Source organism: Rattus rattus, chromosome 6 (assembly GCF_011064425.1).
Source record: "Rattus rattus isolate New Zealand chromosome 6, Rrattus_CSIRO_v1, whole genome shotgun sequence".
Classification (NCBI taxonomy): Eukaryota; Metazoa; Chordata; class Mammalia; order Rodentia; family Muridae; genus Rattus; species Rattus rattus.
In genome coordinates, this window is record NC_046159.1 from 75,150,746 (window position 1) to 75,174,747 (window position 24,002).

A 24,002-nucleotide genomic window follows, 5' to 3' on the forward strand; every position below is an offset into this window, starting at 1 on the left:
TTCTCTGTGTAGCACTGACTGTCTTGGACCAATTAGCCTCAAACTCAGAGATCTGCCTGCCTCTGCCTCCTGAGTGCTGGGATTAAAGGCTTGCACCACCACACCCACCTTTTGTTGGCCTGTATGTCTGTATATCATGTGTGCAGTGCCCATAGAGCCAGAAAAGGGAATTATATCCCCCAGAATTGGAATTATAGATCCCAGATAGATGCTGGGAGGTACTCTGGAAGAACAGCCAGTGCTCTTAACTACTGAGCCATTGCTCCAGCTCCATGATTACTGTAGCAATTGCTCTTTAAAGTTCTTCAGGGCCCTAGTGACTTGATAAAGACCAAAAGGAGACTCAGGACTGCATTTCTGAGGTACCATAAAAGGGGTAGGAACACCTACATAGCCTCAAAGATCTGCTTTAGGGAAATGATGGGGCCTGCTTTGGTGACTTTGTGACAGAAAAGGTGTATTGGACTAGCAGCCAGACTGAAGGAGGGAAGGCTTGATCTGCCGTTCTTCATTCTCTCTCATAGTAATTCATGTTGAGTACATTACCAGTGTGTCTCGACTGTAAATAATTTGTGAGTGGAATTGAGTTCATACAACTCCTGAGGCTCTAAGTAAGAGCCTGCATGCTCTTAGGCATTCCCTCCTCTCGCCCGTTGTCTGCTTCTGTTTTGTCTTTGCCTCAGGCATGCCCTGCTACTGCACAGTAAAATTTCTAAAACTGGAACCTGCCAAGTCACCTACCCCTTAAGACTCTTGGTCTCTCATTACCTACGGGAGCACATGGAGACCTGTTAACCACCTGTGGCACTTCATGGCCTGTCTTCTGGCTTCCTGTCACCCAGCATCATCTAGCACTGCCCCTGTTGAGTGCACTGGGTGGAGCTGCTCTCTCTTGTTCCCTCTCAACCTCTTTCTTTCTACCTACTTTATTGAGATATAATTCACACATCATAAAATTCACTGTTTAAAGCATACAGTGCAGTCTTCCATGTATTTACGGAGCTGTGCTGGTGATGTGTGTACAGAGCCTTTTCAACATCCCCACCACCACCCAAGAAACTCCAGGACTATTAGCAGTCCCTCCCTGTCCCAGGCAACCATGAATCCCTGTCTGCCTCCAAGGCTGTTGCCTGTTTCCTGTAACTACAACCCACTGACTTCTGTTGCTGGCCTTTTGCACTTAGCATAATGCGTTCCTCTTTCCAGCTGAAAACTAACACTGGAACTGACATAATAACCCATAGTGGTGTTCCCAGCAGGCAAGAGGATGAGGCAGTGGTTAGGTCCAGTGTGCACTGTGTAGCAAGTCCCTGTTTCTAAACTCAGCAACAACAAGCCCCTCAAATTTCAAATAACACAGGGAAGAATACCGGTGAACCGTTTGCTATAGCTCTCCACTGTGGAAGAGAAGCTGGGGACTGTCCTATGCACATAATCCCTGAAAGCCTGTGAGAGCCATGGTATGGAGCTGGAGGCAAGGCGCCCTGGGTTCTATTACGTGAGACATCTTTAAAGGCAGGTTCTTGTGTAGCCCAGGCTCGCCTCGAATTCTCAGTCAGTCTCTTAACTTCATTTTTCAAACAGTTCCTTTACGTATGTGTGTCTGTGGGTTAATATGTGCCTCAACATACATGTAGAGGTCATAGGACAACTTCTAGGAGTTGTTTCTTCTTCTACCACGTGGGTTCTAGAGGGGCCGTGGGACACGTTTACCTGCTCCGCCATCTCACTGCACCCAAAGCAACAGCAACACCAGAAACAGTTTTCCCCCTTACACATTGCCCCACTTTTCAGAAAGGTCTTGGCAAGATGTCCCCTTCTGCTGTGTGCAGTGTATCACGGAGGGCTCAGGATGAGGCCCAGCAGGTGAAGAGATGGAACAGGGGACAGATGGGAGGTCCTGAAAGCCACAGCAGACAGCACACTAGTTTGTTATCCCGTGTACACCGTGGGCTGGGATTGCAGATTTGAATCATTGTCCACGTGCAGTCTCGGCAGAGTGAACCCCATTAGCTTCATATCTAGCATCTGGGAAGCATGAATGTCACCCTGTCCTATCCTGTCAGATACTAGTGTTCCTGGTTGCACTGGAGCCAGGTGGGGAGGGAGAGTAGCTGCCAAGTTGTAGAGTTTATGAATTTTTTTTTTATTTAAAAATGTCTGTTAACATACCAGTTGTTAACAAGACCAGCGGTAGTCTTTGAAGGGAGGCTTAGACACATTGAAAGGGTGGCTGAGATGCAAAATTGTACTTAAAAGATATTTGAGGAGAGACTGGTCTACTGTGTCAATTTAGGCTTGGTCTGAGTGGTGGCAGCAGTTTGAACTTGGCCCACTCTTCTTTCAAAGAGCTAAAGACCACAGATCACCCTGGGGGCAGCATTCTGTGCAGTATAGTTAATTGGGGCCCAGTTCCTCAGCTTTTCCAACTCCGTGGTCCTCCATTTACCATGTTCACAGTGAGCAGACTTGCCCTGCAGAGTTGGTCCCTGAGCCAAGGCAGCTGCACCCTGCACACATCTCTGCTGTCCTTGGTACCACCCCACTTTCTATAGACCACCCCCAAACGTGTCAGACAGAGGTCAAAACAAAACAAAACCTCCGCCCAGCATCCACTGCTTTAACTGAGATGATATTACTAGTTAAGTAGATCTGAAGCCGCCCAGCAGGAGTCAGCCCTTCAAGCACTCTGAGTTACACCATTCTCGGTGTGATTCAGTTCGGGGCATCCCATCACACCAGTCAGTGTGTTCCCACAGAGCCCACATCCACTACAGCACTGAGTGTTCACTGTGGCATCTGCCCTTTGAGTATTATCCTTAAATTCTGGCTGCTTTTAATCACCATGAGGTGGAACTTTGCTCTCACTTGTGGCAGCCACCAGGCAAAGGGAGGAAGAGACCAGTGTGCAGTAACAGATGTGAAAACTAGTGTTTCTTTGACAACTGGTCCCCACATACCAGGAACTAGGGCTGAGTTAGGTTCTTTCCCATATTTCATTAACCCAAAGTTCTTTAACCTAAATCTCCCCTTTCCTGAAGCTATAAAGTCAGCAGGAGATGAGCATATAACTTCATGTGAACTCAAAAGTCTGCCATTTGCTTGCATTTCTAAGAAACCTGACCCTCAAAGTGTGGGAGTAGAAATGGCGGTTTTGCTGAGAAAATCACCTTGCCCTCGATTCCCTTCAGTGAATTTTCATGTTGTGGTGTCCCAGGGTAAATTGTCACGTCAGTGACAGCTGAACCTTCAAGGAGCCTGCAGCTCCACCTGGCTAAAGCCTTTATTTCCACCCCTAGATTTGACACAGGGTCTTGTTTTCTTCTAAGAGGAACATCAGCTCTCTGCATCCCAGAGCCGCCAGGATGGCGCCTTCCAGTCGGCCACTTGGTTGCCTTTTCCCGGAACCCCTGCTTCCTCTAAGCACCCCAGCTCCTTAAAGTGAACTGCTCCACCTTTGTTTCTTGTTTGTTCTGAGCTGTGAACCCCACGTAAGGAAAAGAGGAGAGGCACCCAAGTGCCCTGTAGCTAGGAAGTCACCCCCGTGATTGCAGGCACCTTCAGATCTCAGCACTTCTTTAAGCAAGGGAGGAGGACTTGCAGCAGTCTCACCCTCTCCACTGCCAGTCAGCTGCGCCCGCCCTGTCAGATCTCCAGCCCAGCCGTGCAGCAGGCAGGGTTACTGCAGATGGGTTACTGACAGGTGAGCCTCGGGCTCCGCTCACAAATAGTAGATTAAATTTGAAGCCTGAAACTGAATGCTTTTCCAGGACAGGGAATGGAATGAAATTTCACTCCTCTCCAAAGGAAACTTCTAAAGAAGAGATTCGGCAGCACAGGACAGCGCACGCGCTCCCAAGCTTGCTTCCAGCCGCCTTCCCTGGGCCTCCTTTCGCAGACGTTCCTTTGGGCCCCAGGTGGTTTGTGAAAGCATGTGCTGGGCGTATATCCTAGAGCTGACGCGGGCCTCAGGGGCTCCAAACATGGGAGACCTGGAGACTATAGAGATGAGGGAAGGGCCCTTCCGTTTGCCCCCCCACCCCCACCCCCGTGTGGGATTAAGGCCCCATGACTGGCGGAGCCTCGCCTGCTTAGTGTTTGTGAGGACTCAGATCACGACAGGTTCCTTGCTTGGCTTTCCGACTGGTCCCCCAGGAAGACGCCAGTCCATATGTGAGTGCCGATCTGTGGAGTGTCTTCGTTCCTTTCCCATGGGTGTAGAAGCCACTGTTTCATGGCTTGGCATGGGAGGAGCCCTGATTCATTCTCCTGGGTGTGCCGCCTTAAAACCACCAAGGGAACTCACGGGTGACCTTATCTTCGGGTGCCACAGGGGGTGCAAAGCTGGGAGGCTGCAGTCAGTTCCCCTTTGCCAAAAGGAAGTCAATCCCCAAATGCCACACACTGCCCTTCACAGGCACTATGCTTTACACAGTTTTAAAGGCTTTTCACTGAGATGAGGGAAGCGTATCTTATGAACACTTGACAGTGGCTGACGAGGTGGCTCTAAGTATAAAAAGCCCCTGCTGCCAAGACCGGCAGTCAGTTCACCCCTCAGCCCACACAGCTCCCATAAGCTGTCCTCAGATACCCTCCCTACCTATGAACATGTATGTGTGCATGCGCATGTTCACACACACACACACACACACACACACACACAGAATAAAGAGTAATAAAAAATTAGAGTAAAAATATAAGACTCTGAGGAAAACCAACTGAGGTAATGTTTAAAACTACGACAGTGACAATCCTCATGATACACTGGCCGGTTTAAAGATAAGACACATTCCTAAAAATAGGTATCCTGGGACATACAGGAGGCTGTGCCACACACTCGCATGGACTTGTGTGCACACTAGAGGAAGCTGCACGGAAGCAGGTGTGTGAGGCTGTCAGGCACAAAAATGGGAAGCACAAAGACCTAGGAGCAGCTTGTGAAAATCTTCCGACTGGGCCTCGGCAGCTGGCCTTGCTGATAGGAACCAGCGAGCTCTGTGTGGGCAGGACCCTTGTCCTCTGATAACAGGGAAGGTCATTTGTCTTCCAGAGGGCACAAGGCCTTAGCCCTGTGAGAGCCAAGACTGTCTATTACCCTGCTGGTTGGAAAACATGAGACTATTGTTACAGTAAAAGTCAAGCAATCGAAAACAAACAAAACCATGTAACAAAATTTACCATCTTAGCCGGTCCTGAAAGCCAAACCAGAGCAATGCAACATGCCAAGCAAACATACCGCTAAGTTGTGTGTGTGTGTGTGTGTGTGTGTGTGTGTGTGTGTGTGTGTGTGTGTGTATGTGTGTGTATGTGCACTATAACACAGTGTGGAGGTCAGAGGACCCCTTTTGGGAGTCAGTGTTCTCCTTCCATCCGGTGGAAGATTAAACTCAGGTCAGCAGCAGGCACCTTTACCTACTGAGCCATCTTGCTGGCCCTCCAGAAACTTTCAAAAACACCATTTTGCTTTGTGTGTGTGTGTGTGTGTGTGTGTGTGTGTGTGTGTGAGATAAGACACATTCCTTATCTCTCCGTCTCCTCAGTCCCTGGTCCCACTATTCTCCCCTGTGTTTCTGTAAATCTGACCACTTTGCATGCTGCAGGTAAGTACCATCAGCCTCTTAGGGCCCATCTTCTGGGGACAGTTTGTCTCAGTGGCATAATGAAAGTGACAGCCTTGTAGCGTTCCTATTCTTGTCATACGATGTGGTCCTCTGGTTCCTTCCTGTCCCTGAGCAAAGCACTAACCCTAAGAGGCAAAAAAATGCTGTATATTACCAGTTGGTGACCAACAGGGGGCGTAACTCCAGGCTTCACAGGACTGAATTTCTAGACTATTATTTGTAATGTTGGAGAGATTTTTAAAGCGTATATTGGTCATCCTCTTCCAGAGAGCTCATAGAAACACTCAGGAAGTCTTTCAGAAGGAATGTCGGCCAGGGTACGCGAAGAAAACTATGGATCTGTTATTTAAGGGCAAGTACAGCAGGGACTTGGAGCCTTTCGTGCAGAAGATCCCCACAGCCAGTGAAGCTGAGCTCAAGTATGACCCGCCTTTTGGATTCCGGAAGTTCTCCAGTAAAGTCCAGAGCCTCTTGGATATGCTGCCTGAGCACGACTTTCCCGAACACTTGAGAGCCAAGCACTGCAAGCGCTGTGTGGTTATTGGGAACGGCGGCATCCTTCACGGACTAGAGCTGGGCCACGCACTCAACCAGTTCGATGTGGTAATAAGGTATCTGCGCTCAAAACCAGCCTTTCTCCTCTAGAATTTAGTCTAGTGCTCTGGGCCAGTGCAGCTCCAGGGACAGAGAGGAGCAGCGGAGCTCTTTGGCACCCTCGCTTCAACTCTTGGGGGTGTGGAAACAAAATCACAAATGGCCAGGTATCCCAAACTGTATTGGTTACCCTAGATTGAAGGCACATATCTGGGCTATAGCCACTTGCCAGGCCTTGAAGAGGAAGGAGGTTTGGAAAGGTAGGAGGGCTGGGTAAGCAGTGCTGTTAGGCAGGGGCTGTAGGCTGATGCAAGGCAGGCAGGCAATGGGGGACACTTGGCTTTGAAACAGATTTTAGGGATAGTGAGCTATGGGAGAATAGACAGCCCCCAAGGTAGTTAGAACTCAATACAGGCGGTAAACGGCCACCCCGTGACTTCCCTGACTTCACAGGGGCTTTTGCTTGTTCACAGGCTTGTTTGGTTTGGGGTTTGTTGTTGGGGGGATGTCTTGTTTGGTTGGTTTTTAGGATGGGGTCTCTCTGCCTAGGATTAAAGGCATGTGCCACCACACAGTGCTTAAAAGTTCTTTCTAGATTAGGGGTGTAGCTGAATGGTAGAATGCTTGCTTACAATACACAGGGCCCTGAATTTAGTGATAGCTCAGGAAAGAAAAGTTTTTCCAATTATAAATGTAAAATATACCCATTATTAGGAAGAAAATAACAAGTACTCAGAACACAGACAATCAGCACTGCTGACTGCTGAGCTCCTCACTCTTGCCCTGGACACGTGCTGGCATCAGTGTCTCTGTCTCTCTCTAAAGACTGAGTTCGTTTTTTATTTGTATAGTGTGTGTGTGTGTGTGTGTGTGTGTGTGTGTGTGTGTGTGTGCGCGCGTGTGCAAATGGGAGTGCCTGTGGAGGCCACAAGAGGACATCAGAAATCTGAGCGAAGTTACAGGCTGTTGCGAGCTGCCCAATATGGCTGCTAGAAACCAAATTGTGGTCCTCTGGAAGGAGCAGCAAGCACTCTTCACCACTGGGGCATCTCTCTAGCCCTGCTTTTGTGTTTTTTATAAAATATTTTAAACTTACATTTATGATTAGTTTCTGAAGTCATTACTATCTGAGAACTTTTGAGGAAGATTAATTTTTTGGTGACTCTTTTGCCAGACATTAGAATATTTATGTCTTTTACTTTTTATTGTGAAACTACTTTGCATATTTTTATGCACGTGTCTTTTTATCCAGCTCTGATTGGTTCCTGAGACAAGTTATTTAAAATAGAATTGGTTCCCTCAAGGCCTGGGGCCTATTTTTCTAACCCTGGGTACACTGCAGTAAATTAGCCACAGGCTCTGGGTCCCTATTCAGTCTGTCCTGCAGAGACTCACGGGCAGAGGGAAGAGAGGGTAGTGGAACAGAGCCTAGGGACAAAGGTGTGACATATATGGTGGGGGTGACACAGAAAGTGGAAACAGGGACAAGATGAGTCAGGGGCATACTGAAAAATAATTGACAGCCTCTTTTAATGGTTTGAAAACTAATGTCAAGTGATAAAAAGATTTCTACTCCAGGGGCCTCAGGCCTTAGCGGAACCACTAACCGAAACCACTAACAGAAACCTGGAAGTGGAAAGAACTGGTTAGCCAGGGACATGACCAGATCTATCCCAGCCATTTTGATCCCCAAAGTGAGGGGGTTCACATGGGACCTTTGTGATTTGTGCCATCCACTCCGTGGTGCCTGAGTTTCCTCATCTGCAGTCCAGAAGCAGTAGGGTTCCTCCACAGTGGAGACCAGATGCACGAGTGGGTTAAAGCGCTAAGAGCGGTGAGCAACAGAATGGTGGTGTCTGGTGGTCAGTAAATGCCACAGCTCCCTCGGGAGAGAGCATGGAAAGCAGAGGGTGGGTTAGAAGTGTTGCAAACAGTACAGACCTGCAGTTCCAGGATGGGTGGCTAGAGGGGGCTGCTAGGAAGCTAGCTTAGAAGGACAGCAGCAGCACGTGTCTTCTCAGAGAGCAGTCAGCCAGGGATGGCTGAAGGAAGAACCCTGCCTGGGTGTCCTGGGATGGCGGGACTGCGCATGAGAGCTTCAGGAGCAGGGAGGCCCCTGTGCACCAGGGACGGTGAAGGGTTATCAAGCCTGGTTAGAAAGAGGAAGAATAAGACGCATCTTCATTTTCATAATTCCGTAGAGGCAGTACAGAATCTTCCTGTGTGCCGTCTCCCTGGCTGAGCACATTTCCCTGCATCCAGGAGGCTTCCCTGCACACCCAGCATACACGTGCATCAAAAGACACATGGGCGTGAGGGAGGTAGCTCAGTGCCTAAGGTTCTTGTGCTGGGACTGGAGCTTGGCCTCCAGTGCCCAAGTAAATGCCAAATAAACATGGCAGCCCAGCTGTCAACTCCATGCTCTGTAATTCCAGGCTCAGGAGGCAGAGGCAAGGGATCCCCTGGGCAGGCTGGCTAGCTAGATTAGCCATGCTGGTGAGCTCTGGCCTCGATTGAGAGACCTGTTGCAGTCACTAAGGTTGAGAGCCATTGAGGAAGACTCCCCATGTCAGCCCATTTGAGCATGTAAGGGAAGGTGAGGAGTGGGAATGCATTGACTCCACCTTGAGCATCCTAGTTTGCTCATAACGCATGGTGCAGCCAGTCATTTCCCCTCACGATCCACATGGCTGCCACCCTATGGCATCATAAGAAGGTATTATACCATACACGTCACCAGCCCAGGAAAATCAAAATCCAAAGTTCACAGTTGGGTTTCTGGCAAATGCTCGTGACTTTGAACCATCATAATAAGTCAGTCTCTGAAGATCCTTCTGTACTGTTACTCTCTGCTGACCCATTCTCGAAAGTTGCACACTTTTGAAGCTTGAGTGGACCTTTCCTGAGAACAAGGATGCTCAGGATCAGAGAGTGTCTATACAAATCATGCCCTTTGCTTTCAAAACAGAAGAAAACGATCCAGCCCAGTGGTATGATTTGGCATTTAGTTGACCTATTCTGTAGCTTGCTCTAGTAACCAAGAGAACTAGGTGTTTAAGGTTTGGAAGAGGAAGTAGCCATGAGACAAAGTTTAGACACAACTGTGCGGCAGACACTTTTATGAGATTTCAGAAGACCGTTAACTAGCTGGGCACAGTGGCCCATCTCTGTAACCCCAAGTACTCAGGAAACTGGAATTCTGTCAAGAACTCTTAACTATGGAAGCAAACAGAAGATTTTTAAAGAAAGGAAAATCCAGGAAAGTCCCAAATGTTACATGTTTGGATTAGCTTAAAATCCCAGGACATGGCAGACCTGCTCATAGTGACAGTCTGGTGTCATGTGCTGGTCCTCCATGGATCCTGAGGGACAGTGTTGTGAAGTGCTCCGAGGCCAAGGGAAGGGAAGCCTACTCCAACAATGTCCTGATTCATGGAGGACATGGCATAGGATGTTGGGATGTCACGTGATGTGACGAGATGGTTAATGGCTTCCCTTGTCAATTGTCCCCTTTTGTTTGACTAGGTTAAACAGCGCACCAATTGAGGGTTATTCTGAACATGTTGGAAATAAAACTACTATCAGGATGACTTACCCAGAGGGTGCTCCACTGTCGGACGCTGAATACTACGCTAATGACTTGTTCGTTGCTGTTTTATTTAAGAGTGTTGATTTCAAATGGCTTCAAGCAATGGTGAAAAATGAAAGCCTGGTAAGAACTCAAATTCCCGGGGCAGTCAGTCGTTGGTAAAAAGTTAGAGCATCTTGGATTGCAATCCAGACATTTATTTTTAAATTAACATAGTAGAATTCACACTTTTCTGTTGTTTTTCAAATTATATTCTCCCTCTTTGTAGAAACCCCTCAGAACTCTTGCTGCAATTTACTTCCAGAACCTGATTAAGGATTGGTACATGGAACTGAACATGTACCTTAGTTGTAGAGTGCTTGCCTGGCATGCAGAAGGCCTGGGTTCAATCCCCAGCACCAAATAAAGCTGGGCATAGGGGTACACACCTATAATCTTAGCACTTAGGAGTTGAGGACAAGAGGATAAGCTCTGGGTCATCCTCAGCTGCGTGGTTTGAGGTCAGCCTTGGATACATGTGATCCTGTCTTAGAAACAAACAAATAAGTAAATTAACTAGGAGAGATTTTTGTGTGTGAAATTGGTCCTCATTACCAAAAGGGAGTATGAGCTTTGGGACCACACTTTCTATTCTGAGGTTAGATGCCTTGTTCTCCAGACATAGACTCGAATGGCTTTTAGTTCAAGAAGTGAGATTGCTAGGATGAAGGTTATATATACATTTATTTCATCCCAAAGATGTTCTCCAAAATGCTATAGTCAGGATCCTGTCATTGGGGTAAATCCAAAGCCTTCTAGAAAGGCAGAGCAGAGCCTTCCACTTGGTTAGATTCCTGTTGGGTCTTTCCAGTAATCAAATAACGTTACTTCGTAGTTCTATCCATTAAAGTGAAATGATTTTCAGAGCTCAGTTATTAAGCTGGTCACAAATCTATCTCTAAAACTAAGAGGATAGAGAGGGTCAACAGAGATGGCTCAGAGGGTAAAGGTGCCTGCCACCATACCTGACAACCCAAGTTCAATCCCAGGGAGCTGCATGGTAAAAACGAGAGGAATGACTCCCAGAGATCATCCTCTGGCCAACACACACACACACACACACACACACACACACACACACACACACACACACACACACACGAAAGCTAAAATACACATTTTTTTTTAAAGATTTATTTATTTATTATATATAAGTACACTGTAGCTGTCTTCAGATACACCAGAAGAGGGCATCGGATCTCTTTACAGATGGTTGTGAGCCACCATGTGGTTGCTGGGAATTGAACTCAGGACCTCTGGAAGAGCAGTCGGGTGCTCTTAACCGCTGAGCTATCTCTCCAGCCCAAATACACATTGTTTTAAATTAGGTCTGTACTATGTGACGAAGCCACTTTACCTGACAACCCAAGTTCAACCCCAGGGAGCTGCATGGTAAAAATGAGAGAAATGACTCCCAGAGATCATCCTCTGGCCAACACACACACACACACACACACACACACACACACACACACACACACACACACACACACACACACGAAAGCTAAAATACACATTGTTTTAAATTAGGTCCGTACTATGTGACGAAGCCACTTCTCTCCAGAGCCTGATTCTCTGCAGATTGTTGTGTCTTCTGGGTTTTCTATTGTGTAGGATTTCTGATGGGAAAATGGGGTGACCATAGCCTGTTGCTAAGCACTTTTATGAGACTAGGAACAAAGTCAGTGGAAAGTGGGTACGTGGTGAGGACCCATCCAGCAGGGCACCCACAGCACTCAGTACCCCGAAATCCAGCCAGTTAACTGTCCTTCCCTGGGAACACGTGACTGTAGATTGTCAGAGACACCCTCAGGGCATCCCTGGGGAATTTCTTCCTCCAGCAAACAAAGTGGTTCTGTTCAGGTCTGTGCCACCCTTGTAAATTGCAAGTTTCAGGGTTATATTACGGGTTGAAGTACTGGAATCGCATACATTTAGATGACCATACTCTAGGGTTTGGGGTACAAAGCCAGTGACCTTGGCATAATTAGCAGTGACTTTCTTATCGACCCTGTTGACAGGACGACGTTGCTAACCAATGGCTGCTTGTACTCTTTCCGCAGCCATTTTGGATTCGTCTCTTCTTTTGGAAGCAGGTGGCAGAAAAAATCCCACTCCAGCCAAAGCATTTCAGGATTTTGAACCCAGTTATCATCAAAGAAACTGCCTTCGACATCCTTCAGTACTCAGAGCCTCAGTCAAGGTTCTGGGGCCATGATAAGGTATTTTCGTTACTACTGGGTTAACTATTCTCTGTGTACAAGAGGAAGAAACTTGTTCAAGTTTTGTATGGACTCATCTGTGCCCCTAGAACAGTGGCTCTCAACCTGTGGGTTGCAACCCTTTTGGAAATCGAATGACTCCAGGGGTTACATATCAGACATCCTTCACATCAGATACTTAAATCACAATTCATAGCAGTAGCAAAAATATAGTTATGAAGTAGCAACAAAGATAATTTTATAATTGGGGGTCACCACAACATGAGGAACTGTATTAAAGGGTCTCAGCATTAGAAAGGTTGAGGACCACTGTTCTAGAAGCATCTTTATTAGGGAAACCTACTCACTGACCAGACAAGTCCATGTGTGGTCATCATTACACCCCTTGGTGCCAGGGCTCTTCGTGGTTGGATCAGCCTTCTTCCTGGGGTACTCTTGAGCAGAGTCACACATCACTGAGAGGTTACTTAAGGTATCTTTGCCTACAGCCACACTAAGGGGCACACTGCTAATCTAAAAAGTTTCTGTATGTTTTATCTCTACGAGAGAGTCAGAATTGGTACTTACCATCCCTTCAAGATGATAATAAATGAAGTCAGCCCTCTAAGACAGTGCTTTTCCGTCTGGCCCCATCCCAGACATTCAGACTGTATTGGTCAGCGCTATGGTCTGTAGGTGGGGATTTTCAAAATTTGATTTACTTTGCAGCCTAATTTGAAAACCTTTTGTTCTAGGTCTCCATTGAGTAGGCTGTTAACCTGCAATTAGCATATGCTGCCGGAAGGGGGTGGTGTGGAGAATCCTTTTATTACTTGTAGCTTGGTGTAGTAGGGCCCATGTCCTTAAAACTTTTAGATACCTGTATGGAAATCATTTTTTTTTTTTTTTTTTTTTTTTTTTGAGACAGGGTTTCTCTGTATAGTCCTGGCTGTCCTGGAGCTCACTTTGTAGAGCAGGCTAGCCTCAAACTCATGTAGATCCACCTGCCCCTGCCCCTGCCCCTGCCCCTGCCCCTGCCCCTGCCCCTGCAGTGCTGGGACTAATGGTGCATGTCACCACAACCAGCTAGAAAATCTTTCTTAAACAAGAATTAGCACATGTCTGACTAAGAACAATGCTCAAAATAAAAACAAGTCTTCCTAGAGCTAAAACAAACAAACAAAATACATACATACATACATACATACACACACACACACACACATACATACATACATACATACACACACACACACATACATACATACATACATACATACATACACACACACACACACACACACACACACACACACACACACACACACAGAATGGAGCTGGAGACATGGCTCAGTGCTTGCTTACAGTTAAGAGCACTGACTTCTGACAGGCAAGAGTATTGGGTGCTGACAGCTGAAAGCACTGGTTACCCTTCCAGAGGACCGGAGTTCTGTTCCCAGCATCTGCATAGTAGTTCCTAATGTCTGTAACTCCAGTTTCAGGGCATCCAGTGCCCTCTTCTGGATTCACGTATGCATATGATATATGATATATTTGCATACATGAAGGCAAAACATTCCTACAGATAATAAAAAATTAATAGAGAACAAAAATTAAGAACATTTGACAAAAGGAGAAAATAAAATAAATAAAAAATACATAATAAAATATTTAGTCCCCCAGTAATTAAATAAAGGCAGTTAGAGCCACAGTGGCTTTTTTTTTAAACCTTGCTTTCTTTGTTGTATTTTGTTTTGTTTTTGAAATATGTCCGAGAACTCACTATGTAGACCAGGCTGGCCTTAAAATTCCCTTCATTCTCTTGCCTCTGCCTCCAGGTACTGAGATCACCAGTAGGCACCACCACACCTGACTGGTTTTTTGCTCACCTTATATCAAAATGTAAAGTTCCTTGTCTGGTGGTGATGTAGGTAGAATAAAGTGGCCCTTTTCCTGGATTTGTAGTATGCATTAACTTAAAGGAGAGATGGTCACAGACGGAGAGATGGCTCAGTACAAGCACGGGCTGTTCTCTCATAGGACTTTAGTCTGGGTCCCAACACCCACATCAGGTGGCTCCCAAGTGCTGCATGTTGGAGGAGCGAGATAGGACACACAGCTACAGCACAGAGGCATCCATCTCTCTCCATGAACAGGCGTGCAAACTGGCTGTGACCGTCCTTTTTAACCAGTGAGGCTGACTTTAAGAAGTGGATGCCCAGGGGTTGGGGATTTAGCTCAGTGGTAGAGCTTGCCTAGCAAGCTCGAAGGCCCTAGGTTCAGTCCCCAGCTCCAAAAAAAAAAAAAAAAAAAAAAAAGAAGAAGAAGAAGTGGTGGATGCCCATGGATGAGGAAACAATTTAGAACAAACGGAGCTCCTGGAAGGATCCCTGATCCCATCAGAATCTATGAGGTCTGGGGGAACTCTTGTTCTAGTTTACAGAAAAGGAATATTTATGGAAGATACAATCTTCACTAAAATGAGAGAAATATCAGCATGTTAAAAAGCTATCCAAACCAAATTCAGGTTGAACATCCTAAATCTGAAAATCAAAAACTCTTTGACAGCTAACATGATATCCTAAGTGGAAAATTCCGTACCTGGCCTCATGTGATAGGTCATAATCAAAATGTAGATATATTAAAAAAAACCTTATAAAATGTATATGTATAAGGCATATGTGAAACACAAGAGAATATCATTATGTGTGGGTCCTATTCCCAAGATGTCCTCTATGTATGCACAAGTATTCCAGAAATGCAGGAAACATTTCTGGGACCATGCATTTTAGATACAGAATGTAGTCTGCAAGTGGACCAGTGACAGCCCTCAGGGAGAGCTGTTAGCTGCAGGCTCTCTGGACTTGTCTTATGGTACTGTTTTTACCCAAACCTTGACTGAAGGTCCAGAAAGCTTTGTGGCAGGGTTGGACATCCCAGGGGGCACGGCACGATGCCATGCAGACAGAGGGTGTGCCAGAAGAGAGCGGCTAAAACGGGATACACCGAGGACCTGCCAGGCTAGAGTTAGTTGAATCTATTTTGAAAGGAGTAAATGTAGCCAGACAGAGTGGCATCCACCTGTAATCCAGCACTCCAGAGGTTGAAGCAGGAGATCATGGGGTAGAAGCCAGCTTGGGGAACATGGCAAGACCTTTTTCTTTAAAAACAGAAACAAAAACAAAACAATAAAATACAGGGATGAATGTGACATGTAACATACAAGTTCAAACTGACAGCCACATGGTGAAAGGAGAGGAAAAGCTCTTGAAAGTTGCCCTCTGACCTCCAGCCAAGCACAGTGACATGTACATTCAAGTGCATACCTATGCACGTATACACACACACACACACACACACACAACCACACACACACACACACACGCACACACGCACTCACGCACCTTAAAAATATATAAAGAGGGGGTTGGGGATTTAGCTCAGCGGTAGAGCACTTGCCTAGCAAGCGCAAGGTCCTGGGTTTGGTCCCCAGCTCCAAAAAAAAGAAAAAAAAAAAAAATATATATATATATATATATAAAGAGACACCGGGCAATGGTGCACACCTTTAATCCCAGTACTCAGGATGCAGAAGCAGATGGACCTCTGTGAGTTTGAGGCCACAGAGCATGTCCTAGGACAGCCAGGACTACACAGGGACACTTTGTCTTGAAATAACAAAAATCATTTTTAAAAATTATATATATATATACACATATATATTTCAATCTCAAAAGTTAAATGAGTTTTAAAAGCAATTGAAATATTATTTTTTAATGAATAAATTAGTCTCTGTTCTTTCCAGAATATCCCCACGATCGGCATCATTGCCATTGTCTTGGCCACGCATCTGTGTGATGAAGTTAGCCTGGCAGGCTTTGGATATGACCTCAGTCAACCCAGGACCCCTCTGCACTACTTTGACAGTCAGTGCATGGGCGCCATGAACTGGCAAGTCATGCACAACGTGACCACAGAGACCCAGTTCCTCCAGAAGCTCCTCAAGGAGGGCGTGGTGCAGGACCTCAGCGGGGGCATCCACTGAGAACTTTGAACTCAGCAGACCTCACTTAGCAATGCAGCTGAGAGCTGTGCTGAGCAGCCTCCCCAGGGAGTTCACGCTGCAGCTGCTTTGGCCTCCAGCTAGTGTTTTTAAACTCAGTTTTAAAAGAAAAGGCAAGAACAACAGCAACAACAAAAGTTCGGCCCTTTACACCTCTTTGTCCTATTTATTTGAAGTCAGTGTTGGGTTTTGCACAATTTTGTAAGTTAATTTTAAGAATGGGGTTGGAAAGACTTTTCAAAGAGAATCGTATGGTTTATTGTATTTTAAAGAAGTAATTTAATTTGCAAAAACTGTACACATGTACTCTCCCCAGGTGTTGGGGTGGGAGGAGAGGGGCTTCTGCACCTTCGATGATGGCCTCGATACCTGACTGCGGGTTCTGCTGCTCTGTTTGGTAGCACTGCTGGCAGGGAAACTTCCTGCCTCCTGGATGAAGGAAGGGCTTACTCATCACCACTGGCAGCTGCAGGAAGTCGGGGGCCTGATAAACAAGTTCATAACCCCTTTCTGCTAGTCCGTCTGCCAGAAGACTCAGAGGACCCGAGCAGGGCAGCTGTCCCACGGGCGAGCCACTGTCAGCTGAGTACCACGATGCTGCCCCAGGATGGGAGAAGCCATGTCGTCCTACACTGTCAGGGCACTTTTCAACTTCTGGAGAAGTGTTCGTTCTCTCTGCCCTCCCAAAGCACTTGGTGTTATTTAAGGCGCGCGGCTGTCTGTCTGAGATGGCTCATCAGAATTGTGACGGCCACGGGGAGCAGGACCTCTGCAGATGATCATTTCTGAAGCACTGGAGTGAAATCTCCCCACTGTTGTAACTTAAGAACCCATCTTGAAGTGCCCTGAAGTGCACACCAACCAATGTGAAAGAAGGAGAATGAGGAAGGGGAGGGAAAAGAACAGAAAGAAAGAAAATAAATAATAAAAGCTTTTGAGGAGCCCCAGTGACTTAGTGACCGTGAGGGTTTGTTCCTTCGTTCGTTCATTCTCTGCTAAGTGGAAACCTCACCCTGGATGCTGCGGGGGTTAGGGTGCCTCGCTCCTAGCTGTGTGACCCAAGTAGAGGGGCTCCCCTGGGGAGGTGATGGCTGCCTTATCTTTAACCACTGTGACAACATTCCATGAGCAGGGTAACTTACTAAGAGAAAGCCTTTAACCTGGGGCTCAGGGTCCAGAGGGTGATTTATGACCTCACAAGGAGCACGGCAGCCAAGACTCATGCCTCACAAGCATGAGAGAGCTAACTGGGAATGGGGGCTTTTGAAACCTCAAAGCTCACTCCAAGGGACACCCCTCCACCAAGTCCATAGCTCCTAATCCTTCCCAAGCCGGTCCAACAGTGGGGGATCAAGCATTCAAATAGGAGCCCGCAGGGACCATTCCCCTTCAACCACGACACTAGTTATAAGTTGCCTCACTGCAACTTGTCTCTTGTTAGTGGCCTAGTCTCTGGTGTCAGAAGGTGTATGAAGCTGTCCCCCATCCATCTGCTGTGCCTTTGTTCTGTAGTCCCTCCCTGCCCATACCCTCCCTGAGGTCACGCCACTGCCCTGCAGCCCCAGGGAAACCTGTCCCCGGTACATACTGACACTTGTCCCATCAGCTTTCAGGCCTGCCACCATCCTCCTCAATGTCCCGTTTGCAGTTGTATTGTGTCTGCTCCCCTCCCATCTTCACTTCCTCATAGACAGTAAGCAAATGCCAAGGATAAATCAAAGGCTCCCTGGAGACCACAAGCCAGTAGGAGACAGTGTGAAAGCATCTTCTAGAACCTTTAATCAGCACTGGGCATGAATGTGCGTGCGTGCGTGCATGCATGCGTGTGTGTGTCTGTATGTCCATGTATCTGTGTGTGTGCTCGAGCACGTGCGTGCATTCATGCAGGTGTATGTGGAGATCATCAGAAGCTTTCCTCCCTTGCTATCCGTCTTTTAATTTTTGAGACTTGCCAAGGAGGCCAGACTGGCAGGCCAATGAGCTCCCCAGATCCGTCCACCTGATTTAATTACATTTCAAAGGCGGTGACAAAGGCAACTTACAGAGGAAAGAGTTCATTTGGGCTAAGAGTCTGTCCTGTTGGAGCAGGAGCAGCAGGAGGCAGCCATAGCAGCTGGAGTGGCAGCTGAGGGCTCCTATCAGAACTGCAAGCAGGAAACAGAACTAGGCCCACCCACAGTGGTGTACTTCCTCCAGCAAGGCAACACCTCCCAAGCCTACCCAAACAGCACCACCCACCCGACCAGGTTTTCAAATGCCCAGGACCATGGCAGACATCCCATTCAAACCACTGCACTGTCTCTAGCTCAGGTTCCCATGCTTCTGTGATAAGAACTTCACGGATGAGCCATCTCCTCAGCCCCCAACACCTCAGCATCCCTGACCCCACCCCCATATCCATTTGTGTGGAAACAGAGCTTCTCTAGGGTATTGTAAGGCTGACTTCCAGGAACACCAGTCGCCATCACCTGAAGACAGCATTCAAGGCACACTGGTAATTGCTGCTGTTAGAGCAACTTGGGCGAGCTAGATGTGGTCTGTCTGTTCATGTGCTTCTAGGGGAACATTGAATGAATTTTACTTGTTTTTTTTTTTCCTTCAGAACCTATACTCTGTCCTTACATTAAGTATAATTAGTTCTGGCCTTAGAACGTGCTTTAGGTATGGGGAGGAGTATGGGGTGACTCGTGTGTTTGGACAAAGCTCAACCAGAACCTTATAAAACCATGCCACATATTCTGGGCCTCTTGCAAACAGTGTTTCTCTTGTTTTGTACATCAAAAAGCAAAGTCTGTTTCTGTGGGAGACAACATGTCCTCATTATTGGTTGGACTCAGATTAGACTACTCTGACTGAATGATGACTTCTTGGTCACCAGTGGTTTGGCAATTATGACCCTAGTTACTGCAACAGAAGGCAATTGTTAAAGTCAAGGATCCCTTTGTTTTAGTAACGTTCCAGTCCTTTGGCCCCTTACTAGATATCAAATGGATTATAGAATTTGCCCTTTTCCTATCTTAAGAGAATATTTTAGACTAGCACTGTAGCATAGTTAAGGAATGTGTCTTACATCCTCTCCCTTGAGAAGTTCCCGTCATCCAAATGTGTGATCTGTTTGTGTGCATGCACACATGCTCATGCTTGTATGAATGAGTGTGCATGAACACAGATACATTCAGGGAGTATACACACAGGCACTCCTTCCTCTGGAGAGTGAGACATCATGGTCCAACTTTCTGACTGCTTATTAACTCCTGTTCCACCATCCAAGGTAATAGTATACAGAGTATGAATTTGTGTTCATGAAGCAGGGACTCATACGGCTGGTGATAACCCTGACCTGCATCCAACACTGAATGGAAGACTCGGCGAAACCAGAAAAGAGGGCTACCCATTAAACATGCATGACTGCTCATTAAAACACGCCTACACCGATGTTTTTGACCATATTCTCTGCAGGGAAAGTGCAGGCTTAACAGTTTACTTTCATTGTCTGAATAAGACTTTCACTAATTCCCAATATTAAGAAATCGCTGAGCCACTCATGGTAGTGCATACCTTTAATCCCAGCACTCAGAAGGCAAAGGCAGGCAGATCTCTGTGACGTTTTTAGGTCAACATGGTCCGCTAAAAAGTTCCAGGACAGCCAGACCTGTTACATAGAGAAACACTGTCTGGAAAAACAAAACAAAACAAAGAAAGAAAGAAATTGCAATCTGCTGAGCAAAGCAAAAAAACGTATGCACCAATGTGATATCTAGACTGAGCAATGTACTTTTAGTTACTTTTCTTAAAACCATATTCAGCGCTGGAGATGTCAATCTGTTGGTGGAGTATTTACCCAGCATACATAAAGCCCTGAGTTCAGTCCCCAGCAGAAGCTGGGCACAGTGACACAGGCCTCTGATCTCACACTTGAGGTAAAGGCTAGAGCAGTGGTTCTCAACCTTCCTAATGCTGCAGCCCTTAATACTTTTTTTTTTTATGTCGTAGTGACTCCCCGACCATAAAATTATTTTATTGCTACTATAATTTTCTACTGTTATGAGTCATAAGTGTCTCATATGCAGGGTATCTGATATCCAAATCCTGTGAAAGGACCGTACAGGCCCCAAAGATCTGCAGGTTGAGAACCAATGGGCTAGGGGTTCAGAAATTTAAGGTTATCTTTAACTACATAGCAAGTTAAGACCAGCTGAGGATATAAGAAACCCTGTCTATAAATAAATGAATTATTCAAGTGGATCGTGTTTGGTATCACATGAAGGAAGACACGTTTAGGGATTTTCCTTGAGGTGCCAAGTGTGCTGTTTAAATGAGGAATGTCCTAGAGGCTCATGTATTTGAACACTTGGTCCCCAGGTGGGGTTCCTGTGTGGAGAGAGGCTATGGAACCTTTAGAAGGTACACTCTTGCTTAGGGAAGTGCACCACTAGAGGCGGCCTTGATGGCTTAGCCTTGTTCCCACCACGTGATGCGAAGAGTATGGTCAGCTCCTGCCAGCATGCTGTGCCTCACCATTATGGACTCCAGCCCTCTGGAACCCTAAGTCAAACGAACTCTTTTCCTTACGGTCATTGTCACCTTCACTGTTCCCTTGCTGTGAAGAGACAACGCAACTCTTTTAAAGGAAAGCATCCCATTGGGGCTGGCTTACAATTCAGAGGTTTCGTCTACTGTCATCATCGTGGGGAACATGGTGGCAGACCTGGCGGGCATGGTGCTGGAGAAGTTGAAAGCTACTGCCTGATCCGCTGTCAGTTAAAGAACTGGACCTAGTATGGGATTTTGAAACCTCAAAGCCTACCCCCAGAGTTGTTTTCACCAACAAGGCACACTTGCTAATCCATCCAACTGTGTGAGCTTCTGGGGGCCATTCTCATTCAAACCACCATAGTGGGTTTCATCACAGCAGGGGCAAAGTCACTAATGCAAAGTCTCAGGTGCCAGCTGCATTCAAGTCTTTGCAGGTACAGCGAGTGGCTCTTACCTCTGTGTAGCTGTGAATGCAGAGAATAGGAATCCTAGGAAACAGGAAAAAGCCACCTTCTTGGTAGACACCTTACAGCAGCAATCTGAACAGCTGTGCCCCAGCCCCGCCCCACCTTACAACAACTGTGCCCCAGCCCCCTCCCCATCTTCAGGATTCATTCAAGACTCCTTGGAACTGAACTTTAGCCTTAACTGTATTTGTTTCTAGACCCAATGCCTATAACGAAGCTGAAGTGGAAGTGTAAGGGTTCTGTGGAAAGTCGGTTGGATGGTGTTAACATGGACACAGCTGAAAGGCTAAGGCAGACTCAGGAAGGAACGTTTCGCTGAAGCAGACACAAGAGAGAGGGTGTTCTGCTAAAGTATGTGAAAGGACACGTGATGAAGGATTCTTTGCTAGTGACGTGCATGTGTTGGTCTGCCTTATATTGCATACTTGAGCTGCATTTGTGGAGATTCCATAGTAAGAAACGCACCCCAAAAAACCTTTCAGTGATGTGGCAGTTTGTTGCTGCTTCCAAAGACTCAGGCTGATTGGGTACATGTGTTGAGGCACATGCAAGACCAGTGCTACGGCAAGACCCATGGAGGACACGTGATGTTTGGAAGGTATAAATAGGACTCCAGGGAGCGATGAATCTGTACAGCTTGCTCATACAGATATCTGTGCAACACTCGTGTCTCGAGTGTTTGATGATCTTTGCTTCCCTGAGACAGGCACAGCCGAGGACTTCTCTTGGTGTTCCTGTTGGTTCCTCCTGCGGACTCGAGCTGAGGCTGAGGCCTGGCTGCCTCTGCTAGGTCACATCAGCACTGTCAATCTGTGTGGCTACCCTGACCTGGACTGCTGGTGTATCCATGAGGTGTTTGTGAGTGGATCGAGCTGCCGCTGCTAACCTGTGACCTGAACTGCCGATTTCCAGACAACACAGACACAGATGGGAGAAAGGTTCTAAAGAGCCTTTCCAAACAGGTCCACTCCCCCGTATCCTTTCTTTTTCACTATGTGGTGTGTTACAAGGAAGGTTAAAGCATTTAAGGACCATCATTTAAAATAGGCTTTTTTAAAAAATTAAAGTTACACAAAGCTGACATAAAATAGGTAACAATACAAGAATTAGATGAGGCTGGAGAGATGGCTCAGCAGTTAAAAGCAGCAGAGAACCAGTTCCCATGGTGACTCACAACCATCTCTAACACCAGTTTCAGGGATCTTCTGCCCTCTTCAGGTCTCTATAGGGACTGCATGCACATGGTACACTGATCAAACTTGCAAGCAAAACACTAATCGACATAAAATATAAATAAATATGTTATTTTTTTAAAAAAATTAACAGATTAATATAAAACTAGAGCAATTGTGGTAATATAATACACAATTACTTAAAATGTATGAATTATTTATTTTCTGGAACTTTCTACTTAATACTTTCTTACCGTAGCCATCCAAGGGGCACTGAAACCACAGAAAATGGAGTTCTGTATAAAAAGAGAGCTACTGTTCACTAAACACTCAGTCCAGATGAGGAATATGTTGCTACTTAGTTCTGTTATCTGGATTATGTTTGCCCCATGGTAGAAATTCAGTTCCCAATAAAAGTTGGCATTAATTTAAAATACTAACCTGCTGAGGAAGGTCACATCCTAAGTGAGCAGACCATCCTCTGAGTAGCATGACAGCTGAGACAGCTATGTACAGGAAGGAATGGTTTAGACTGAATAAGAACAGTAGACTGGGGCTGGAGAGATGGCTCAGTGGTTAAGAGCACCAACTGCTCTTCCAGAGGTCCTGAGTTCAATTCCCAGCAACCACATGGTGGCTCACAGCCATCTGTAATGAGATCCTATGCCCTCTTCTGGTGTGTCTGAAGACAGCGACAGTGCACTCATCTATAATAAATAAATCTTAAAGCAAAACCAACAGTAGGCCAATAAGAACAAAACCTCCCACTGATATTTACTCGGATCAGAAGGAAGATGGTTCGGTGAGTCAAGGAGAGTGCCCCCACGCCTGAGGACCTGAGTTTGATTCTCAAGTCACACACAGCAAAAGGACAGAATCTACCTCTCCAAGCTGTCCTCTGACTTCCCCATGTGTGCGGGGCTGTGCAGATGCAGGCAGACAAACAGAATGTAGTTTGTGGGGCTGACCATTGGGAGTAGGAAGAAATTGTCAGCTGTAAGGAGCTGAGAACTCCAGTGTTCATCTGTAAGTAGGCATACCCTGTTTGACGACTCTTTTTCTTCCCTCTAAGGCACCCATAATAAAGCCTTGCTTATCACAGCCATTCAGCACATGGGCTCTCATAGCCCAGGCTGGAGTTAGACTTGCTATGCAGCCAGGATAGTCTCGAACTTTTGAGCCTCCTGCATCCACCTTCCCAATGCTAGGCTTACAGGCGTCATCCTAGAACTTAAACTTAGAACTGGTTTATGAGGTTGTGGAGATCAAAGCTAGGGCTTCCTGAATTTTGCCGCACACCCTACCAGCTGAGCTGCATACTAGCCCCGAGGCATATGCATTTGGCTTCATATCTTTGGTGGGACTTAAAGATGGACAGTGGATGCTCTAAAGTGGCACCTGATAAAGAGTGCAAACCCAGAATCTTAGCTCGAGGGGGCCTTGCATGCTAGATGAGCAATACACAGATATTCGTTTCATCCGTTACTGTTCTACCAGCGTAAGTAATGTCATAGAAGAAACCATCGAAAGCTGAACAGACCCTTTTCATAGCTGGACACACAGCCGTACATTTTCAGGAAACACATTATTGCTTACATTTGCAAAACAGGCTGTGCCCCTTGCTCCTTAGGGCCTAATGGCTCTTGCAGGCTTTGACTTCCCTGGAATGGATTGTGTGACCTGGGGTGGCTGGGGCATGTCACAGCAACAGAAATCAGCC

At 46.5% G+C, this 24,002-nt stretch overlaps 1 protein-coding gene across 4 annotated transcripts in view; it reads left to right on the forward strand.

Annotated features, from left to right (window-relative positions):
* St3gal5 (ST3 beta-galactoside alpha-2,3-sialyltransferase 5) overlaps positions 1–17,053 on the forward strand; it is a 51,956-nt gene extending 34,903 nt beyond the window's left edge. For 3 of the 4 annotated variants that reach the window (XM_032906370.1, XM_032906369.1, XM_032906368.1), the window contains 4 exons: positions 5,889–6,232; positions 9,741–9,927; positions 11,907–12,065; positions 15,850–17,048. In XM_032906370.1, the coding sequence (XP_032762261.1) occupies positions 5,889–6,232; positions 9,741–9,927; positions 11,907–12,065; positions 15,850–16,089 (930 nt within the window). In that variant the 3' untranslated portion in view covers positions 16,090–17,048. Of the gene's footprint in view, positions 1–5,888; positions 6,233–9,740; positions 9,928–11,906; positions 12,066–15,849 lie in introns of all 4 variants that reach the window. The other variant, XM_032906367.1, reaches the window with a different exon arrangement.
* Positions 17,054–24,002: the final 6,949 nt, after the last annotated feature.